This window comes from Dipodomys ordii, unplaced genomic scaffold (genome assembly GCF_000151885.1).
Source record: "Dipodomys ordii isolate 6190 unplaced genomic scaffold, Dord_2.0 Scaffold27, whole genome shotgun sequence".
In the NCBI taxonomy this organism is placed as follows: Eukaryota; Metazoa; Chordata; class Mammalia; order Rodentia; family Heteromyidae; genus Dipodomys; species Dipodomys ordii.
Window position 1 is genome coordinate 17,294,538 of NW_012267243.1, and position 24,241 is coordinate 17,318,778.

At 40.5% G+C, this 24,241-nt stretch overlaps 1 protein-coding gene across 2 annotated transcripts in view; it reads left to right on the forward strand.

The window, feature by feature from the left end:
* The window catches only part of Gorab (golgin, RAB6-interacting), a 20,323-nt gene extending 578 nt beyond the window's left edge, over window positions 1-19,745 (forward strand). The window contains exons 2-6 of one of the 2 annotated variants that reach the window (XM_013015775.1): window positions 5,142-5,499; window positions 7,938-8,039; window positions 10,969-11,109; window positions 17,710-18,188; window positions 19,693-19,745. In XM_013015775.1, the coding sequence (XP_012871229.1) occupies window positions 5,142-5,499; window positions 7,938-8,039; window positions 10,969-11,109; window positions 17,710-18,157 (1,049 nt within the window). In that variant the 3' untranslated portion in view covers window positions 18,158-18,188; window positions 19,693-19,745. Of the gene's footprint in view, window positions 1-5,141; window positions 5,500-7,937; window positions 8,040-10,968; window positions 11,110-17,709; window positions 19,142-19,692 lie in introns of those variants that run through there. The other variant, XM_013015774.1, reaches the window with a different exon arrangement.
* The last annotated feature ends 4,496 nt before the right edge of the window (window positions 19,746-24,241 follow it).

Genomic DNA, 24,241 nt, shown 5'->3' on the forward strand with positions numbered 1-24,241 from the left:
CGGCGCGGGGCGCGGTGTGCGGGGCGCCCGCAGCAGCCGCCCGGGCTGCGGTTGCCGGGTGGTTTCTGCCGAAGGGCTCTGGGAGATGGTGTGTCACACACGTGTGTGCGCAGGCGGTGCGCGCGTGCATAGACACGAGTGCACGCACCCACCCACCGTGTGTTACATGTACACACGTCACGCACACGTGTGCACACCCACCCCTGGGTAGGTCAGCCAGGACCTGTGCGGCTCCGCGGCCTCACCGGCCGGTTGTCGAGCTAGTTGGGACGTTTTTTACTGTGATGTAGCGGGCGGGGAATCCTTAATGCTTTGCTTGTGATTGGTGTTTCATCGAGGTCGGTGTGGAGATCCTGGTCATGAGCACCTCTTCATGAGAAGATGCTGCACTCTTGGTACCAAATACACTAAGGAATTTATCTGTGAATAAAATGAAGTCCTGCCATGCTCCTTACTACGTTGGGAAAGTACCACACACGCGAGAGTAGCAGGGCTCATGAGTGCCAAAGGGAGCACACGAGTAACAGAGCTTCCATGCCGATTACATAGATTGGCAAAACTTTGACTAGTCTAAAGACGGTACAGATTATCTCATAAATGTTCTACTACTACATGTGGTGAGGTGACTGTCTAGTTGAGTGACTCATCCATTCATATGTCTTAGATGGTCACGAGTGTAGAAACTCTTGCATCTGATCACACTTCCAAATTCTAGGAGTTAGCTTCTGGATTAGGGGTGCCAAGACAAACGAGCTATTCTAACCCTTCAAAGAGCTATTGCCTAATGAGACAAATCAGGAATAATGTGATAGTAGATGGTATACACGATGTGGCCACAGAAGTAGGAAGAACTTCACTATGGGAGGGAATTAGATGGGACTTTGGAAGAGTTACAGGAGTTATTAGCAGTATGTCAGGGGAAAGAAGATTTAGTATAAATTCATTATATTAATAATATAAATTACAGTTGGCTAGGTAGAAGTATATTTTAACTTACCTGGGCAATTTGGGATAAGTAGAGGATAGTAAGAAAGTGAACATCAAAGCCCCAGACTTAATATGAGGGATGGACATTGAGTCACTAGTCTATTGCTATCTTGAGAACAGAAAGCATTGTAGCATCTCTGGATAGCCATAGTCTAATACAGTGATTGGCCTAAAGATACCAGCTGTTTTCATCTTAGGTTTCTCATTTGTTAAATTCCAATAAATGGATCAAAAATACAGTTAAAGAACATAGAAAGATTAGATTGATTGCCAGCAAAAATAGGACAATATTCTGTAGAAACTCCTGCATGTGCATTGGGCAACATGATCCAGATTGTTCTTAACCGTCTTGTTTCTATACAACAAGCCCATTAAGAGAGGTGGATAAGTAGGCTTGCTAAACATAATCTAGTAGCTGAACATAATAATTGTACAACTAATAGGTAAAATTAAAAAGTTGTAGATGAATGTGTACTCTGGTGCCATATATTTAAGGTCAAAAATCATGTAAGGCCGATAATGTTGTTTTAGAAACATAGCAGATCTAGGGCTGGGAATGTGGCTTAGTGGTAGAGTGCTTGCCTAGCACTTATGAAGCCCTGGGTTCCATTCCTTAGTACCACAGACACAGAAAAGGCCAGAAGTGGTGTTGCGCCTTAAGTAGTACAGTGTTAGCCTTGAGCAAAAGAAGCTCAGTGCCCAGGCCCTGAGTTCAAGCCTCAGAACTGGCAAGAAGAAAAAGAGGAAGAAGAGGAAGAGGAAAAAGAAACATAGGAAATCTAAAGGATAGCATAGCAAAAGAATGAAACATCAGTTTCACTTTGGGAAGCATTGACTATGTTATGACCAAGGAAGGTCAAATACAAAGGGAATTTCAAAGGCATTGATGATTATGAGTCAGGTTGAGACAAGGTAAGCTGAAGTAACAAATATCAACTATTTAAAATAATGCAGCTTTGCTTTTCACGTCTTGTCTGCTGTGGGTTATCAGCTGACCATCATGACACCCTCCACACCATCTTCTGGTGCTGTCGTAGTTCACCCTGCAGGAAGAGAAGAAGAGAAGGTTGACCAGTGCTTTCTCCAGTAGATGACTTGTGTCATTTCTACGTTTGTTTAGTGATACGAATTTGGGAACAGGATACATTTCTCTTATATCTTCAGAAGTTGGGATATGGCTCATCATGGTTTTATTTGTAAAACTTCTTAAAAATAAATCTTTACAGTTGGAAGCGTGTGTGACATATACATACATATATTTCCATGTGTGTTCTATTTCATTATGAAAAGCTTGAAATTTTTCATTCATATATGAAAATATTCTTTAGGTTGATTTGCCATACTTCTGTCATGTAATGATTATATGAATCAGTTTCTCAGTGTCTTTTTTTTTTTTTTTTTTGGGTCAGTACTGGGGTTTGAACTCATTTCTTGAGCTCCCTTGGCTGGCTGGCTTAGCTGGCACTGTAGCACACAAACTTTGCCTCCAGACTGACTTCTTTTGCTAATTTTTCTAATTTTTTTTGGTTGTGGGTCTTGAACTCAGAGCTTGGGCCCCATCCCTGAGCTTTTTCACTCAGGGTTAGCACTCTACCACTTTGAGCCACAGTTCTACTTCTGGTAGTATTTGGAGATGAGAGTCTCATGGACTTTCCTGCCTGAGCTGTCTTCAAAATGTGACCCTCAGATCTCAGCCTACTTAGTTACTAACAGGCATGAAACCCTGGTGCCTGGCTTCTTTGGCTAATTCTTTAGGAGATGTCTTCTATCCTTTTTTTCTTGAACTGGCCTCATATTTCAATCCCCCATGTCTCAGCCTCCTTAGTAGCTGGGATTTCAGGTATGAGCCACAGGCACCTGGTTTCTCATTTATTTATTCTGTCCATTGGCCATTTTGTTTATTCCTGCACAAATACCACTGTGTAACAAACGTTAATAATGTTCTTGATATTAATAGTCTAGTACCCTTGTACTTTTTCTATTTTTATTAGCAAATATCAGCTGTACAGCCAGCTGGGTTCGCTGTGACATTTCTGTATATACATACAATGTATCCTCGTCAAAATCACCCTCTTTATCACTCTCCTGTGGGTTGCTCCTTCAAAAATAGGTTTCATTATTGGTTTATGTTGCAAATAAACTTGCTGTATTTATCCTAATTTACTGTCCTCATTCACCACTTTCCCCTTCTCATCCCCATCTCCCCAACACAGCCTGATTGGCTTTCCTGTTTTGTTTTATTGTGAAGTAGTTGTACTAAGGAGGTTCACCATGGTCTTTCAGACAAGAATATATTTTAATCACGATAGCCCTCTCTGTTGTTTCCTCTTACCCTTTTGTGTAATTCTTAAAATAATATTACCAAATTTCTGGAAACTAGGATAGGAATTTCTTTGGAATCTTTGGATCCGTTTGGAGAGATTTGACATCTTTATAGAGTATTACTGTATTTAGGTATTTTTTGATATTCTCGGTAAATTCTGAAGTTTCTTGTAGAAATTTCAACTATCTTTTTGTTTTACATATTCCTAGATACATGAGCATTTCTGGTATTGAAATATTTTCATTTTAAATTTTCTATTTGCTGCTGATACATGGCACAAGATACTAATTGATATTTCATAGAAAAGGAAATATAAAAAATGGTATCACCACCAATGTGCAGTGAATTAGGAATTAAGAGCAAAACAGAGAGGTCACCTCATACCTACTTTATTGACAAAAAGCTTCAGAAAGTAGCTTGTATTAAATTGAAAGTGCATCCACAGATTCATACATTAGCAGAGGAAATGCACTGTGAAAAGCGGCTTGACACTTGCTCTAAACTTACACTTTTCTAATCAAGTAGTCTTTAAACAATAGCTAAGGCAGAATTTTGTACATGAGACAGAACAACCAAGTTCACAGAAGCAGTTGCAAGCCACCGGTCCCCAGAACTTTTAACCCAGAGCTTTTAAGTCTAGTTTGGGAAGTTTAAATAAGAGGCCTGTTTTGCTTCAAAGTTCAAATGTAGAAGTAAAAATGTAGAAGTAAGGACTCATAATTTCATTTCCTGGGCATTTTATAGCAATTGCTATTTATAAATCTTTATGAAATAGGTATAAAAGTCAAATTCTCTTGTTTGTCCTAAGAGGTCAACATTGGCGTTACCAGAGCAACAAAGTTTAATAAAGGATTTGATTTATGCTTTAAATTTTTTCCTACTTGCTTTATCTTCTTCCATTGCTTTGCAAAGATTAGTATTAAAATTAGTTTGAGTCTGTTGATGGGATCCTGGCTAGACTTTGGTAAATAGAACCTTTAATAAAACAATTTAAGATGAGCATTTCTAGAATAAAGGACTTTGCTCAAGTGCGTTTCTGTTGAGTTATCTACTAATGTATGAAGTAGCCCAATAAACAGTTAAAGAAATCCCATTTGAAAACTACCCACCATTTTCTTCCAAGAAAGCAGGTAGCACCCTAAATCATATGTAAGACATCAGAAAACTTGTTGTCTACCTAATTTGATCCAAGTTCATTGTTCTAATAATTACCAAATCAAGTTGAAATGAAAATGTTGGGGATGGAGGCGTGGCTCAGCTGGTAGAGTATTAGCCAGTGAGTCAAAAATGTCAGGCACCCGCGCCCCTGTATCAGACCCAGACAGAAAGAAATGCAAGCCTTGTGTTCAGCTCCACTGTCTGACATGTAATAAAAAGGGACTTCTTAAAAATTAAGCTGAGGGGCTGGGAAGGTGGCTCAGTGGTAGAGCGCTTGCCTTGCATGCCTGAGGCCCTGGGTTCCATTCCTCAGCACCACATAAGCAAAAAGAAAGAAAGCTGGAAGTGGCGCTGTGGCTCAAATGGTAGAGCGCTAGCCTTGAGCTGAAGAGCTGAAGGACAGCGCCCAGGCCCAGAGTTCAGGCCCCACGACCGGACCCCAAAAACAAAACAAGTAAGCTGAGAATGTGGTCATATTAAATGTTAATAGCGTGACGTGTGTTAAATGTATAGAAAATTAGTTGTTCTTTTTTTCCTGGGTTTTCAAGACAGAATAACTTGGAAGGACCCTACTAGAATTATTATGAGTGTAATGTCAATACTTCATTTTTTAGAGAAATTGTACTTGAAGTTATACTTATCTGCTCTTCATGCAAGCATTTCTTTCATGTAGATCCATTTGAACCTCAACGCCGTCTTCCTCTAAAGAAAAGTCGGCAACAACTTCAACGAGAAAAAGCCCTTCTAGAACAAAGCCGAAAACTCGGACTTCAAGATGGGTCTACGTCATTGCCTCCAGAGCAGCTGCTTTCTGCAGCAAAACAGAGACTTCACCTTCAGAACGCTCATTCTTCTTCCTCTGCACTTCCCCATCCTCCTACACCCCCCACTCCAGTTGCTGATGGACAGCCACAAGGTGCCGAAAGCCAGCCCAGGGAACCAGGACTTGAGAATTCCCATGATGGACACAGAAGTCCTGAGGTTCCCCCTCCAAAGCCAGATTGCAAGTTGGAGGAAAAGAAAGTGGAATTGTTAGTAAGTCTGCAAGACTTTTTTCCTGTTTTACCTTTTTCTCCCCATTGAGCTTTAAGGAAATAGAACTTGTTGATTTATTTTACATGTTCTCTAGTTTATATTCAAGCCTAGAATTGTAATTAGCAAACTACTGAAAAGAAATTACCATGTGAATAAAATTCAGGGTTTGTTAAGCATTTTGATGTTTCCTGTCAATCTTCACAGCAGTTTTATAGTGATATTGATTGGTTTTGCTTCATAACTGAGATACCCAAGACACAGAAAAGATATTATCTTCCTAATACTTGACTTGGTGGTACACACATCAGTAATTTTAGCTATCATAGTAATCCTTAGGAGGCTGAGTCAGGTAGATCCTGAGTGAGATCAGGTAGGTTCCTGGTATATAAGGAGGCCCTACCTAAAAAATGTTTCAAGAAAATCCTCCTAAGGCTGATACACAACTAATGATTAAGAGTGAAGATTCACGTGTAAGTCTCTCCGTTCAGAGTCTGCCCTAGTCATCCGCAGAAGCAGTTCTAGGCCCAGTGCCACTTCAGATTGAACCTGTTCTTCATTTTCCAGATGGGGTTTCATGAGCCCAGAAAAAGGTAGTTGTAGAGGAGACCCGAAGGTAGAGTCATAGGAAGAAGTATAGGAAGTTCAGGAGACAAGTACGTAATTTAGCTGCAGAATCAAATGCCTTTTTACTCTTTTTTTTTTCTTTTTTTTATCCTGGGGCTTGAACGCTGGGCCTGGCTGCTGTCCCTGTGCTCTTCAGCTCAAGGCGAGCGCTCCACCACTTGAACCACAGCACACCTCCCTTTTTATCCTTTAATGTGTTTGTATTAGAACCTTATGATTCTGTTTGGCCACACTGATGGAAATTGCCATTCTGAAATTGTTAAAGAAATATTAGAGAAAGGATAGTGTTTCTTTTTGTTTACTCTAATGAGATTTTGCAAATATCTTTTCTAATTTCTGGTATTTCCAACTTCTGTTGACCCATGATATTCTGGACTATGAGTTTAACATGTTTTCTGCTTGTTGGGACTTTAAAACTAAGAAATTCATTTTGTCAAGAGATAGGAATCTACGTGAGTTATGAATCCAACATTGAAATATTGCATATAGTTAAATATCTTGAAGTATATTCTACCAACAAATGCCTCACACCAGTTGGAGGGGGAATGAGTTTAAGTTGAGCTAGGTAATTTGTTTTGTATTTTTAGCAGCAAGGTTTTCCTTTGAAGCCTAGACTTGCCTTGAAAATGATTGAAGTGAACAATTTAGGTTGGATGTAATAAGGAAAACTAGGTTTTTTTATTAGATGTATGGGAGAAAATTCATAGAAGCATGGGATTTGAGGAACCAAGAAACATGGATCTTGATAAAAAGAAATTCTAAGGTTATAAGCATAGCAAAAGAAGGATGTTTCCTACCTGTGCTCTACGATAATGATCTCACTTCTCTGAGAGGGGCAAAGGGGAGACCAGAGACTAATAGAGCAATAAAGGAGGAAAGGGATAGTGTGTGAGCTCACTGATGCAGCATGATAACAAAGCCTCAGAGGGAAAAACTGTCCTGATCCAAGTAATGACTACAGATAGGCCAGGTGGCAGTGTTACCATTTCAGAAGGTGTCGGTGACCTGGAACAAAGGAGCATGAGGAGATGTCTGCAATCGTAAGGTAGAAAGTTGTAGGAATAGAGGGGACTCCTGGAAGTGGTTACTAGTTTATGAGTAAAAACTTAAAATAATGGCTGTAAGAAATGCCAATGACAGGAATAAATAGTGTTCTGTTACCTTGTTTAATTTGAGTTGGCACCAACTTCATGACTTTATGGGAAATTTTGATATATTTCTCTCAGAATTGGATAGATTGGAAGACAATATGTGTATCTAGATCTTTGAAGTTTTTCTTTAGCCCAGTTAAATTGGGCTTTAGCTCATAGTGCTTCATTACATTTTAAAATGTTTTAAGAGTTAGAAAAAAGTGAAGCAAATTGAAAGAAACACATGAAATCGTTGACCATTATGTTAACGACGTTAGAGGGACTTTGCGCTAGAGGAACCTACAAACTATGACATATCAGCTGCAGACCAACTTATTTTGCTCTTCCTTTTGCCTATAACACATAATTAACTTACACATTTCTTTGTACTTCTAAGAAACTGCCCCAGTACTCCGGTTTCCAGTTTGTGGGTTTCTAGATTATGCACGTTTAATGGATTTCAAAGGTCTTATTTGTGTAAGCTTTTTCTACTTCAGATCGTTGTCTTTGTTCCTATTAAACAGAAGAATGAGCTGCAGATGGGTCTTATAGGAGGACTTTTGAAAGAAAATACACGTGATCTGCGTGGTTAAATTTTATACATCGGAGGCAGACTTGTGAGGTGTGGGCAGGACAGGACTGTCTTTCATAAATTAATTTCTGTATCTTTTTCTCCCTAGGCAAGAAAAATCTCGCTGGGAAGTTCTTCAGCAAGAGCAACGCCTAATGGAAGAGAAAAATAAACGTAAGAAAGCTCTTTTGGCTAAAGCTATTGCAGAAAGGTGAGGCACCTAAAACAGGGGAGCTTGTTTATACATTGTTCCTTTCATGTTTCAATTCTATTACCCTGTTCCTGTTCTAATACTTCTAAGACTAGCTATAAGCTGTTTTAGAAGTGTTATAAAAATCCTACTTTTAATTATTAAGAGAATTTTTGAAGCATAGGTGACCTTATAAATACAGCTACAATTAAGATCTAGCATCACTCAGGTGCCGGTGGCTCACACCTGTCATCCTAGCTACTCAGGAGGCTGAGATCTGGGGACTGCAGTTCAAAAGCAGCCTGGGCAGGAAAGTCCCTGAGACTCTTAACTCCAATAAACCACCAGAAAACTGGAAGTGGTGCTGTGGTTCTAATGGTAGAGTGCTTGCCTTGAATTGAAGGACAATGCCCAGGCCCAGAGTTCAAGCCCCATGACTGACCAAAAAAAAAAGAAAGATCTGGCATCCATTTTTTTCCGTTGTGACCATGCATGCATTCTCAAGGAGAGCAGTGGACAGCTCTCAGTATATACCAACAAGAAACAAATTCAAGTTTATCATCTGGCATGTCAGGGAATCAGGTTATTCTACACAAGTGACTTATATTGTTACAAATCAAAGTGTGTATGAACAGCATATATGTAAGATAATGTAAGTTGAATGTGTATTTAAGCTGTTTAAATCTTTGCCTGAGCTGTGCGTTTTCGGATGCCTCCAAGCTCCGTTCTATCCTTGTGTCAGCCTCAAACAGCCACATTCCCATTTGAGCTGTTTCTCCGTGGCCGTTGCTCTTTTTGTCCTTTTAGTTTGTGGTTTGTAGTCTCTCATGGTTTAGAGGTCAAGGTTAAACACTACAGCGTGGTTGAAATAGTGTCAATTGAATTCAAGCAAGCATTCGATAGGATTTCCTTCTTAAAACCTTTAATGAGGTCTGCAAAACTATTACTATTGAGGCTGGAGTATATAGAGAGACAGAGGAGATGAGAGGAAGGTTAGGTGGATGTAAGAGTAGTTCAGAATTTTATTTTTTTTTGTCGGTCGTGGGATTTGAACTCTGGGCCTGGGCACTGTCCCTCAGCTCTTCAGATCAAGGTGAGCATTCTACCACTTGAGCCACTGTGCCACTTCTGGTTTTCTGGTGGCTTATTGGAGAAAAGAATCTCACAGACTTTCCTGCCCGGGCTGGCTTTGAACTGCAATCCTCAGATCTCAGCCTCCTGAGTAGCTAGGATGACAGGCCTGAGCCAGTAATTCAGAATTTTTACCAGAAGTGTGTATGTATTTGAAAAAAAAAAATTCTCAACCTGGATCTCTCCTGAGACACAGGAAATAGATTTTTCCCGACAATCAATTGCTTTTCAAAAGGCATTTTAGTACTCTTCAGTCTAGCTGAAGTGGGGAGATGGTTTGCCAGGGATTTTATGAGGTTGATTGAATTGGCTGGGTATGGTGGCATCTGACCGTGTCCCACCTCAGAAAGTAGCGTAGGAGGATTGTGTAGCCATCCTGAGCTACTGCAGCAGAGCCTCAAGATTTGTAGGTTCAGTTCAGTTCTGCCCCCATTGCTGTTGACTTCACACAGAAGTGGGAGACACAGAAACGTAAGAAAATGCACCATCATTGGTGATTAATAAATGGATAATGAATAGTTGAAGTAAAAGGGTCACACTGATAAGTGACTTTTATCTGCAGAAGGAAAAGGAAATGCATAGTGCAGTAAACACCAGAAGAATGTTAAGTAGCATTATCGTGATTTCATGTTTAGGTTTTCTTCTCATGAATGTGTGTGAGGTTTTGAAATGAGTGGAATCATGATGAAAGATGTGTTGTATTCTTTATTCTGTCTCATAGTGTGTATTCGACTTGTATTCTTAAATGTGTCTAGAGAAGGGATGAGGGGGTGAAGTTGGATGTACTTCTAAATAAAGAAATAAGAAAATGTATTGGTTTTCAGCCCTACAGATAGTTTTGAGAATCTGTAGTTTTTGCCTAGAGAATAAGAAGCAAAGTAATGAAAGTATAGGGAAATGGAGCCTTAGAAAATGAAAGACAAATGGATATTTTCGTATATATAAAGTAGTGCTGTTTAATGCAAGAAGAATCAGTTCTTCATGTTGCTAAGTATCAGAAATGAAAATAGGCTTAGCAAGAATGCCTTACTGAGCGTGGTGACACGTGGTTGTAACTAATCCAGCCCTTAAAATAGAGTGGGTAGGTGGGAGGGTCCTGAGTTCCAGGTCAGTCGGGGCTGCTGCATAGCAAGCACATGGCAAAACAGACTCCAAAAACCAAGGGCTAGAGCTGGGCGCCAGTGGCTCACGCCTATAATCCTAGCTACTCAGGAGGCTGCAATCTGAGGATCGTGGTTCAAAGCCAGCTCTGACAGGAAAGTTTATGAGACTCTTATCTCCAGTTAACCACCAGAAAACCAGAAGTGGCACTGTGGCTCAAGTGGTAGAGCTCTAGTCTTGAGCTGAGGAGCTGAGGGACAGCGCCCAGGCCCAGAGCTCAAGACCCACGACTGACCCCCCCCCAAAACAAACAAACAAACAAACACAAAGGCTGGGCGGCATGTATGTAGTTCAGCGACAGAGTGCTTTATGCCTCCTGTCTTATCTTCAGCACTGCAGAGCGGGAGAGGGGGAATGAGAAATGTCAGAACCCCTGGTATTGGCCTGGGCCTTTTAAATATCCCTCCCACCCCCCTTATTTATGAAAATAATATGGCCTAGTAGAAAATTTGGAAAAATAAGGAAAAGTTCCCTCAGTGTAGTGTTAGAGGTAGACCAAAATGTTACCAGCTTTTAAAAAATATATGTTCTATTTTTTCTAATCTTTAAAAACTCATGAACTGTAATTATATATAGTGTCTTTTTAAAATTTATATTATGTATGAATCTGTGTATTTAAATGTCAATCTCCCCTCCCCCGACTGTCCTGATTTTCTAGATCTAAAAGAACTCAGGCAGAGACCTTGAAACTAAAGCGGGTCCAGAAGGAATTACAGGCTTTAGATGACATGGTGTCAGCTGACATTGGGATCCTCAGAAACCGCATTGATCAGGCCAGCCTGGACTACTCATATGCACGGTGAGTTGGAAAGGTAAACTCTGACAAGATCTCGTTTAGTTAATATGTATATAGTTTATATATGTACATACACACACATATTAGCTAAGCTAGTAGGTTTTATGAGACTCATCATTTAAGTCTCATAACAACCCCTTAAGTAATGCATTTATTCCTCTTGGGCCAATTTGAGTGACAGAATCTGCCTACCTGTTGTAAGTTTCTATTAGAGCATTTTCTGCATTATTTATGTTATTTATTTACATTTTAGTCTTTCTGGTGAACTTTCATGTATTTATAACGTTTGGCACTCTTCGGTCTTTCAGAATCTAACCATGTAAATGTCTGAGTGACCTACACCAACAGTATTATTCTATCACTTAAGTCTAGGCCCCTTCCATTTAAAATGCTTGACTGTTTGATGTAGTCTTTGTGGGAGCCAGATTCTCACTTTAGTTTTCATCAAAGTAAGGCCTAGCTTATTTTTTTAATGCTTATGAATATTTTAAAGAAAATACCACCGTAAGATTCTTGAGGTTTGTTTTGTCTCTTGGATTATACTTGGTACAAAATGGTTTGATATAATATGTTTCCTTGGATCCAACCACTGGCATTTTTCTGAAGAAAAAAAATCAGAGTAGCTTTTAAACGAACTAGCACATGTAAAAAATTACATGGCCCTTACAAAGAGATAAAAGGGCAAAAAAGTATTCCAATTTCAGGGTTTTCAAGTCCCTTCAGCATTGCTTTAATCATCCTGGTTTGTCTTTCTCACAAGGGAATTCTGTGTTAATGACTCTGTTTTGCATCTTTCTCTGTAACACTAGAAATCAATCAGAACGCCTCATTAGTCCAGGGTGAACCACAACATCAGAATGTTTATGTAACAATTTAATAAAGCGGAAATGCTTGATGATGGCTTTTAATTCACTGTTCAGTGTTTAGGAAAGAGGTTTGTGGTTGTCCTTGTGATTTTTTTGTAATTGTTTTTTGACCAAATGGACTGCCTTTATTAATTAACAACCTAAATCAATGTCATCATTGTCTGATAAATAAATACTCCAGATTCTACTAATAAAAATAAACTTGTTAAGAGGCTAACCAAGATTTTTTAAGAGTAAACTAAGCCTTGATTTTTGGTACATTTTATTCTCATGAGTCACCTTTATAGTCTTACAGCCTTTCATATAAATAATTCATAGTGTCAGGTATAGTACTAGGTGCTGTGGCTGGAACTATAATTTGATTTTGTTTTAATTCTGTCATAGTGGAGGCTGGGGAAGGATACTTCATATTAATATTACATGAGATTAGTACTCTGACATTATACCTCACAATGCTAGCCCATGAAGAAGGTGGAATTATTAGGGGAGAAAATAACCTGCATTATGTAAATGTTCTTAATGAAATTTTAGTAAATTTATGCATAGTAAAAATATTTTACATGATATATTTTGCATCTTTAATGAGTTAATAATGTCAGTTTTTCATGATACTGCTACTCATGTTACTTTTTGTAAACAGATACTTTATGTAAATGATGAGGCTGGTTTTAAAGCCTAAGCTCATACCAGGCATGGTGGTGCATACCTGTAATCCCAGCATTTAGTAGAAACACAGGAGAATTGTGAATTCCAGGCTAGCCTGAGTTACCAAGAGGTTTCAAGGCCAGCTTGGATTATACAGCGAAACCCTGACTCAGAAGACCAAAACCGAAGAAGCCTGTGCTCTTAGAAGTGGAACCTGGTTTTGGTGTTGTTGATGCATCAGACTGAGACAACCTTTTCTAATGTGCCTTCATAGTTGCTGAGGAATTCCAGATTGAGAATATGACCCAGGGCTGGGGCGGCTCACTGCACAGGCATGGCCCGCCCCAACACTACAAACACAGTCACTGTCCAGACTCTGCTAGAAGGCAGCACTTGGGGGATTCAGCGTCCGTGAGGGGATCCCTGGACTGCCTTAGTACTGGCACAGTACTGTCCACAAAAGTTCTGGGTAACAAGCGAGGCACATGCAGAGCAACTTAGGATAGTGGCTGCCAACTTAAGCGAGCTGCTGCGCTTCTGTGAACAGCTGTGGCCCGTGCTGCTCCTTACAGTGTGGGGTATGCAGAAAGAGCCACGCTTCGAACCCTTTGTTACCAGGAAAAACACTCGTCCTTGTCATCTAGTGTAATGGATATATACACACATACACACATTTTTAAGTCATCTTATTAATAATTGACAGAAGTAAAAATAATAGGATCGTGGAAGGTAACTTTATAAGACTATAAGCACAATAAACCTCTTTGTTTCAGGTCAAGTTTGACTCAAACATTAAAGGATGAAAAAAATGTAGCTACGTTCTTTTAGCAACATAGGAGAGAGCCGGTTACTTGGAAAATACTGGCTGATTAAGTTCTTCCTGTTTAAATGATTATCCACTGCATGGGAATATCACATTTCTCTTTTTATTTTATTTTTTTAATCCTTAGAGGTATAATTTTCACTCATTGATTCTTGAGTTTGACGCAATTCACCTGCCTGGGTTTTGCACAAGATTCACGATCTGAGTTTCCCTTTTCTTGTCAGGGTCATCCCTCACATTCTAGAGAGTATATCTCAGTATTGCACTCGTTTCTTAGTAATGTCCTAACAAATTACCGCACACGGAGTGCTTTGAAATACCAGGAATTTTCTCTCGTGTTTCTGGAGGCTAGACATCCAAAGTCCAGGTGCCTGGAGGCTCTTCTTCCGCAGACACCGCGGGCGTCCATGTGAGGCTCCAAGTGATGCTAACCATGGCCACTCCGCTCCCTTCTGTGCGGCCCCAGAGACGTAGTCTCCTCGTCCATCTTCAGAGAATACTTGAGATCGCATTCTAGCCCAGCTGGTGCCTTAACTCCTCACGGTGCTTACTCACATGCTTTTCCTGCAAGGTAATGTTTTATATAAAGTAATACTCACTTCGAGTTCCATAAACTCCAAAGTGAGTGCTGGCTTTGGAAGGCCATGTTTCGCCGCCACAGCAGTGATCTTCGGATTTCTCTCACAAGAGTAAAAGGTCCTCCTCTGTCAGTTTTCTATATGTTGCCAATATGTGTAATAAATGAGAAATAATTCTCAACTCTTTGCAGTGAAAGTTAACAGATGATGCATGCCTTTTGGCTTGTTTTTAATACCTTTTTGAGGTGAAATAAAGCATTTAGATAAGTAAGCAATGATAATAATTTACTTCACTATTGTATCTCTTCACATCGTCTCATCAGTCTCTGGCTTCTTACTGTTTTAATTTTTAGCACAAATGGGTAGTTTTTGAGTAATGATGAAAACACTGCTAGTGCGATAAGATGGCAAAATATGTCAAGAGAGAGAAAATGACTTCCAGTCCCTAATCTAGTTCAGATGTGTAAAAGGGTTCATTGACCCATCGTAATCATTGTAAAACACAATCCATTTTAACACAGGTTTTTAAAATATTTTTTCTTGTCCATTGAAAGACTTCTAGGAAAGTATAAATGTGATATATTTATCCATAAAAATAGGTAAAACAACTTAGAAACTAAAAAACCAACAAACTAATCTGATAGTATACCAGGGGTTAATGATTGTAATTTTTTTCGCTTTTTTTTTTTTTTTAAATCTCAGGGATACTAAAACCAAAAGACAGTTTCTAAATCCTTTAAATAACATTTGTGAAATCATTCAGTGTTCCTTTAAATAACAAAACAATTCTGTAATTACATTTCCAGTTCAATATGTCTTGCTCTGTTATGCATAATGCTCTTATTATTCTGTTCCACAGTATGTCATCACACTCTTAATTTGGAATTATCCAGCCCCCCAGGCTAATAGCGCAGTGTGTGAAACTAATCAATATTTCAAACATAAATCACTCTGTACGAGAATATAGATGCATGTTTCTGACCAGAGGGACTTAAAAAAAAACAAAATACAAAAACTTCAGTGATTTATCTAGGGTGAAAGATCAATAGAAAAGCTATTTGCAAACAGCTTTAGCACATGTTAATTTGCAATTAACTAATGGGACCTATTCTCAAATGTTAATTTCAATTCAGTATTCATGAAACTAGTCTGTAAATTTCTACTAACATACTTTGGCGGAGGGAGCCCACAAACTTGTAGAAAAGGGAAATTGGGTAGAAGCCGGTAAGATATTCATACACACACACACACAATTTTGATTTCTATAGGTACTCAGCTAATAAAGATTGTTCTCCTTAGGTTTATTTTGTGAGACAGTTAAAAACAGAAAATATTGTTAAATGAGTACAGATTTCAAGTATGAACACCATGATCTTAACTTTTAGACACTTGCTTACTAATAATCATGCTTTGAAAAGGTACTCTAAAAGGAGAATTATCTTTCTCGGGTACCAGTAGGCGAGGTGTCTGGCCTATTGATACTGTTCAATCCTAGGCCACTCCTAAGATGATGATATCATCCTCATTATTATATTTATAGATAAACTCACCAAACTCAGCTGATAACTGCCCGGGATCACTGAACTGAACTTTTCAATCTTCGCCTCTACTTCCACCCCTTCCACAGGGATCCGCCTGTGTCTTTTACTCCAAATTTTGACCCTAGGACACACCTGGTTAGAACAGAGATGGGCAAATCACTTGTAAGACATTTCACCCGTAGGCTAACAAGCAGCTTCCAGCCACCGACAGTAAGAGTTCTCTGGGTCAGGCTAACCAAGGTACTCCTTCAGGAGGCGTGAGATGGATCACTGGCAGAGGGAAGTGGATTTGTTGTAGAGCCTCCAACTGTAACCGTATTAGGCTACGAATTTGACAGAGAGTTCAAGTCAGAGAAAGGAATGGCTTCTACGTATTGAGGAAACGCCTGATTCTGATGACTTGCGTACGATATTGCCTCTATGTCTTTCAATAAAGTTAATTTTTCTTTCCCTGAGCTAGTTTGGCAGGATACTTGGTTCTTTGTATCCAAAGACCAAAGCAGGAAATGACCAGAGACTTTTGAGCCCCAAGTTCTCTAAAGTCAAAACCTTTTATGATTTTCACTATCTTTCTTTCCAAGACTGTGTCTTACATTAGGAGATAGAACTTTATTTGTTCTAACGTACTAAAAACTACTTCCTTCCTGGGTTTAAATAGTGGGTAATGGTAAGGGGAGCCAACATGGCCTCCACAGCTAATTAACTTGAGAATGAGTTGGCAAATAGAAATCAGTCTCTTTTTCTTGGAAGAGAGGAAGAACCTTCATTGTTGCTAAAAGTCACACATGATGTAGGAAAAGCAAGAGGTAATGGATGCAGATGTGGTAACTTTTCTTTTTCTACCTAACCTACCGGAAGAGGAAGAGAAAGGGGCTGTTGGAGCTGCCCCTCCATTCCAGCTGTCCTCGTTGAGCAAGACCTTCAGTAGAACTAGCTCAGTGTGGGGGAGGCGCAAGCCTGCCTTTCATGCGTTAAAGTAGGCACAACTGGCAAAGAGTGTGCCTAAGCAATAGCCAGCTCAGAACAGGGTTGGAGGTGTGACTCCCAAGGTAGAACATTTGCCAAGCAAAAACACAAGGCCCTGAGTTCAAATTTGACCACCAAAAAATAAGACTGAAGCCAGGACCTTGTGCCTGCTAAGTAAGCTTGTTGCTACTGAGCTATATCCTCAGCCCATAAAACTTCCTAATCAGAGCGTGACGGGTATCTGTTGCTGCCAACTGCAGAAAAACTTAAAGAAAAAACTATAAGAAAAACTTAACCCGGGAATTCTTTTTTTTCAGCTGAGAATAATTTTGTCCATCAAGAGATGTTTGGCAGTGAATATCTGGAGACATTTTGGGTTGTCATGATTGCAGGGTTGCTCTAGCAGCTAGTGGGCAGAAGCGAGTGGTGCTACAGGATCCTGTCAGGAGCTGGCAGCTCTGCACAAGGACAGATCGCATGCCCAAGTTGTCAGCAACAAGAAAAACCCTGCTAAATCTGTACTCAAGCTTTCCATTCCACTTGGGGTTCACATCTCTCCCTCACCTGCTGTTGTCTTGTTTTGTGTGTTCTGTCCTGTTCATGTTCACCACCCACTACCTTCCAGAGCCTTCTTCAAAATGTTTCTTACTTTTCTAATCCACACATTAGGTGCAAGTTTTCTGTTTGCTCCAGCTCTTGCTTTACCTCTCATGCATTTAACCAGTTGTGGGCTTCAGCTAGCTAGTGCTAGCTCATACTAGCGGACCTTGTACATTTCTCCAATCCTACATTTAAAGATGTCATGCCAGTAGTTTGAAACTGGCCAGCAGGGGAATGTGCATACCACAGAAGCTTCACAAAGCTGTCAATCAGTTCCCCACCTTCCACCCTCATCCCAGAGCTAACACACTACCGAACTAAAATAAGCCTGTTTGCACACAAACACAGCTTTGGAAAGAACTGCGTGCAGAAGAGTGCTGTTGTAGGAGATGAATCCAAATAAGGAAGCTGTGAAAGGCCCTGCATCTGTGACGTAGTTTATCGGGTGTGGAGACAAGAGTTCAGACGGTATTAATATCCACGCTGCCCTGTGCATTTCTTTTCCAATTAGAGTTTATTATTTCCACACTGTCTCTTGAGTGTCTAACCCTAATGGGCCAATCTGTGTATCTGTCCTGATACAGAAAGCGTTTTGACAGGGCTGAAGCTGAGTACATTACTGCGAAGCTAGATCTGCAGCGCAAGACCGAGATAAAAGAACAACTCACAGAACACCTTTGTACAATCATACAGCAAAACGAGCTCCGGAAGGCCAAAAAGTTGGAGGAGCTGATGCAGCAACTGGATGTACAGGCCGACGAGGAGACCTTGGAACTGGAGGGGGAGGTGGAAAGATTGCTTCAAGAACAGGAAGCAGAAGCGAGGAAACAGGCGGGTTCCGAGGAGAAGCCGCGTCCATCTGCCGGGCAGAGGGTGGCAGTAGAATTCGCCAAAGAGAGCAGTAGTCCTCATGAACGAGCTGCCTCTCCAGAGGCAGGCAGGCAGTGCGACAGTGCCCATAGAGCCCCTCCTCGCAGTCCAGAAAGTCCAAACCAGGGCGTTAGTAACATTTCCGCTGCTCTGGCATCATGAAGTGCCAGTGTTCTTTGCAATTAATGTGATAGTAAGTTGATTACACCTTCTATGGTAGAGTATATTCTCACCCCTCATAAAAGCCTCTTTCAAACTGTATATTATGTTTGACTCTTCCAAAGTTCAGAATGATGGTAATTTTATAATGAGGGGGCATCTTTCACCTTAATTTTAATTCCATTTTTAAAATTATTATACTGAGCTAAAATGACTGACTTAAAAGGATAAAAGAGTTTGAAGCCATGGGTTTGAGCCCCAGCATTTGGAAAAATCAAAAAAGGAGAAAAACTACAGAGCTAGGCTGTTTTCAACCATATATGAACGATAATAGCCAATCAGACTCATTTGTCTTGTGAGAAAAACATTGAGAATACTGTTTCATGTGATTATTGATACAGAAATTACTTTGTAGGAGTCTGGAAGAGAACAACAAAAGTAGTAGATTGAATTATCTACATCTTACTAGAGCTGCCAAACATAGCTTAAAACTATAGTTTATGTAAATAACTAGGCAAGTGAAGCTTTTGCCTTCAATTTTACACTAAGTGGTTTTAGTTATAACCTGAATGTTAGTTGACATATATACACATATGTAAATGTCTAATTTTAATGTAGTCTGTTTTCTTTAGTCAAGAAATTCAATGAGTTAAATTTAGATAATTTCTCATTTCTAAAGTGAAGGATAAATATATATATATATATAAAATCTCATTACTTTTGATTATCCAAACGATGTCTTTTCTTTCTAAAGTTATCTGTTGGGCATTAATTATCCTATCACAAAGCATTTAAATTGTTAAAAATGTTTTTTTTTACTTTAGTAGTTGGTTAATTACCTATTACTGATACTTGCTCATGACATTGTGCTATATGTGAATGTGTATATAAGATTTATAATGTCTCAAATATGTCAATGTTACCTTAAATTATGATCTATATCAGGTTACATTTTAAGTCGTGAAAAGAACTTGTGGAAAAGTTATGGCTACCCTATTTATTTTTTGGGGGGGTCCGGTCGTGGGGCCTGAACTCTGGGCCTGGGCGCTGTCCCTCAGCTCAGCTCTTCAGCTCAAGGCTAGTGCTCTACCACTTGAGCCACAGTGCCACTTCCGGCTTTTTTCTTTTTTCTTATGTGGTGCTGAGGAATTGAACCCAGGGCCTCATGCGTGCAAGGCAAGTGCTCTCCCACTGAGCCACCTTCCCAGCCCATGGCTACCCTATTTTAAGTGAGTTTGTTTGGGACTGTTACCTTCTGATAATGTGGATGAGCTTTGTACTTTTTTATAATTCGAGTTGAAACTGAAATTTCCATTACTGATTTGTCTAAAAAGCATATAGACAGTGCAGTGCTGTTTTTATTTATGAATAACATATATATAAATTGTGTATTGAAAGCATTGCACAAGACATTTATTTTTCTAAGCAGTAAACAAGTCTGATGTATTTATAGTGTGGTGTCTGTTTTACTATAAAAGAAACAAATTTCAAGCAATTTAGTAAGCATTCTTAAGCAGCATGTGTCTTTTACCTTACAGGTAAAAGTTTGCTCACTCTGCTCTGAGCCTCTGTTAAAGAAAAGTAGTTAATAAATGAAGTCTCAAACTATTCCTTAAATACAAGTACATACTATCTCAAATCTCACTGTAAGGACTTGTAAACTGTATGGAGAGTTGAAATTCATGAACAGAATTAGTTGGATGAGGACTCATCTGTTCAGGCCATCTCATTTTAGGCTATTGATGTTGTTTTGGTCAGTTGTGGGGCTTGAACTTGGGGCCCTGGTGCTGTCTCTGCTTTTTCACTCGAGGCTAGTGCTCTACCACTTTGAACCACAGCACCGTTACAAGGCCATCTCGTTTTATAGTGGGGAGCTTGTCCAAAGAGCCTCTTTTCCTCCCCTTCTCCCCTCCCTTCCCTTGCCTTTCCCTTGTCTTTCTTTTCTGTGTTGTCCTCTCTCTCTTGTCTCTCCCCGTCACCACCCCAATTTATCTCTCTTTCTGTTCAAGGGCTTGAATTCAGGGTCAGCACGGTTTCTGAGCTTTTTTGTCAAAGCTAGTCAGTGCTCTGCTACTTGAGCCACAGCTCCCCTTCCAGGTTTTTGGTGGTTAATTGGAGATAAGCATCTCCTGGACTTTCCTACCTGCCCTGGCTTTGAACTATGATCTTCAGATCACAACCTCCTGAGTAGCCAGACCAGCACCTGCCTAAAAAAACAAAAACAAAACACAAGGCCTCACTGTAACTCATTGGCCTTGGCTTCATGTCCCCGAATGTGCCACTGCACTCAGCACCACGCCATACTCGTGATGCATGTGCAGCCTGCATCTCTCAGGCTGTAAAGTTCGCTGTCTCCCTCTGCTTAACCATTTTGCTTTATAACACATTCAAGCATTGTGTGTGTGTGTGCGTGCAAAATGCTTTCGAATATGGCTATAAAAGGGCCACTGAAGCCATTATCTTGCTTGCCTTTTCTAGGGTGGTATCTGAGTGCTCAGGTGATGATATAAGTGACAAAATCATATTGCATCAAGTTCATATCAAGGCAGCTGTAGCCCATGTGTGCGAGGAGCAGGAGCAATGAAAGCTATGGGAGCTCAGCGATATCAGGACCATATGCACTGACTTCCAGGAGAGCTCTGAGAGTCTTTTAAAATAATAACATCTGAAAGGCTTTGATATATAAACTCACAAATAATAACTTTCTGGGAAGGAAATTGTTAGTTTAAAATTGCAGCTAATTGTTATCTTGTTGGTTTTATTTAGAAGATAATCTTTACCAAATTGTAGTTTTCACTTCTTATCTTAAAGCATCCTAGTTATTTTAGTACACTTGGATTCCCGAATTTAAAGGCTCTTGATTCTCCACGACTTCCTTTGAGCTGGAGCTATTTCTCACTGCATTGAAAATAGTAAGCTGTATCCCTCACCCGACCTCAAAATCTTCTACTCTGCCTAATTCTGAATTACACTTCTGCAGGTGGTAAATCCATACTCACCCAAAGCACAGCTGGCTTCCATGCCTGACAAAAATCTCTGATCGGAGTTCCTAGAGCATATTTCACTACTAGATTGGCATTTGAATTATAGAGTAAAAACTCAGCTATAAACCTCTCTCCTCCTTTGTTTGGATTTAGCAATATAGTACTCTCAAGGAGCTTATCTAAGTATTCAGCCACTTCCTCTTTCATGACATTGGCACAAAACGGACTGAAGTTATTCTGACCCAGGTCGTTGCCAGTGACCTTTATAAACGATGCTGGGGGGTTTTGTATTTCTAGGGAGCCAAGTCAGCATTTTAAAAGGCCCTGATAGATATAACTCAGTCTGCTAGACAAGACCTGGGGCCACTCTGGACCAAGGTAATTATGCTTCTTCTCAACATAGATCTACTCCAGGCCTGGCTTGAACTACTCTCTGGAGGGAAGGAGCAGAATGCTGTTCTCCAATCTGCCTTTACTTTAATGTTAGGCTACTTTTGCAAGCTCCTAATCCCAAACAGCTGTGGTGAGAATGCAATGTCATCTGCTTCTGCAACTGATGAGACTGCACGGAGCTACCATCATCAGCTACACTAGGTAAGGGGCGTGGGATCTGTTCTTTTTGTCCTGAAGACGCTTGTAGTCTAATTGAGGGAATAGCACGTGTGTCATCATTAAAGCTGATAGAGAACCTATCTGAGTAAGAGGTTGGCATAGGGATGATCCCCAAGAAGGGCACAATTTTTAGGGCATTCTTAATTTTCAATATCCCACCCAGTTTTTTAGCAGTGACAATCAGTGTGTCTAGGAAGTACCATATTTTTACATCCTTTTTAGCACCAGGAACAACACATATAAGTAAAATAAAAACATCTGTGATAGGCAGGATGGAGACTTTTTAGCTTAAAGTGCTTAGACACCAGAGCAAGAATGAATTGGAAAGAAGGTAAGGTCTTGAATGTCCTCCATTTAAAATAAGGAACCTCTTGGGATTTACTAGGGCCAAACTGCACCAACTATTGGGGGCGGGGGGAAGAAAGTATTCTGCCAAGAAGTTGGTAATCTCTTCCCCTATGGAAAATAGCCTGAATGTAAGAAATCATTACAATTGCTCAATGTATTTCCAAACCAAGGGGCAGTAATTGTTTCAGCCAAACACAAGACGGATGTAGAACAGTCTGAATGCCAAGGTATCTCAACATGGAGACCGGTTCGAGGCTCACACATCAGAGAGGTCTTTCTAAGCCAGATGACTCTAGGAGCCTAAAATAGAGACGGAATGAGGCGGTCAGACAGGACGAGGGTAACATTCTCTGCGATCGTTGAGCCAGCGGCCAAGGGCTCTGTGAGGAGCGAAGGGACGACCCGCAAGGCACAGTGCCTGCCGCTCCCCGGAGAAGGATGAACGAGGAGTCACTTCTGAGCGCTTACTTAGTTGTTGACTCCAGGATACTGAAGTTATGCATTTACACCAGAGCCTTCACCTGCTTAAATCTTAACAGAATTGCAGTCTCTTCATTAGCCAAGCAAAAACCAAGCAAACACAAATGTATAAATCCATAGCCCCATAGATACAGAAATATGGAAATACAATCGGCTAGGATAACAACTAGTTTCTTGGACCTGGAGTTTATAACCTGGAGTTTATAAAAGTAGTTGAAGCAACCACATGGAGTTATCTTCCTTAACCTGATGTGAATTATCTCAGGAATTACTAATAAACATGTCCTCAATGTGACATAGTCGAAACTTCCCCTTCCCTACCACCATGCTGCTTGTAGAAGAGGAAGGATTCTAGAGCTTGTGACCTTGGGTATAAGTCTTTAACCAAGATGAGAGGTGAGATTTCCAACAGCCATAGGTAAAATAAGAAATAGGAGTCCCTGAAAAGCCATTCAGACAGAAACAGGTATATTTCTCACCGTGTTTCAGAAAACGGGTTGAAACTCAGGGCAAGGTTTTTCCATGGTTGTTCCTTACCATAGCACAGGACAAAGCCAAGGCCTGGACAGAATTCCAGGCAAACTTGCTCTTGGACAGTCCAGCTGCTCTTTGAGATGACTGATAGTCTCACTGTCTTAAAATTTTAGGGAAAGATCTGAAAGCAGTGTAGGGAAATCCAAAATTTCCCCTTTAAAGCTTCACTAGTTTTGTCTATGATACAATCTGGGGGAAAGAAAAAGCACTCAACATTTGTTAACACATAGAAACTCAGGAAATCTACACAGAGTATGAGACTCAAAGAAGAGGAGAGATATTTGAAACTTAAATACTACACTGTCTAGGGGAACAGATTCGTTTCTCTGCCAGTTGCAGAATTAGAAGATAGTAAGGAATTTAAGGTAAACAGGGTAAATTCGTTTGGCAAAGTAGCTCTCCATCCAGAGAGGGGCCTAAAGAGGGCTCCAAGGAAGTTGTCCCGGAGGGCCGTTTCATGGCACAGAGGATCCCGCGTCCCCTCCGCTGGACTTTGCACTGATTGCTCAATGGCTTGTGCCACCCCTGAGCTCTCTGCCTCGGTTGAGGAGGGACCCAAGGCAGTATGGGGAGAAGCAGCAGCATTGGGGAGCTCAGAACATACGGGGAAGAAGCATTTGAGTAGGAGCGTCACGTACTATGGACACAAGACGTGCCGCGATGGGACACACGTTATCTCCCCATGCTAGTTACGTCCACCACAGTTTAACATCCTCTCTCGCTAACATTTCTTTCTTTCTCTCAATACTACCTTTATCCAGGAGAGGAAAGAAGGATGTAGGCAATTTTAAAAGCAAGCGTAGCAGATTATTTTTTATCATAAGGATTAATGGACCCCAAATGGGTGCTTGCTTGCTTGCTTGCTTGCCTGCCGTCCTTCCTTCCTTCCTTCCTTCCTTATTTCTTTCCTTCTTTCTTTCTTTCTTTTTGGTCTGGGACAAATTTCTAGAATCTAGGTACAACATTGGACTTGAGTCTTTCTGCGATGCGAGTGTAGTTCATGGAAGTTCGGTGAGAAGGCTGGGGGCAGTTGTGTTCCTCTTCTGGTGGATCTGGTCAAGCAGCTAAGAAAAGTGAGAAACGCCCCCCCCCGCCCCCCAGCTCTGGGTAGGGAGCCAGAGATGGTGAA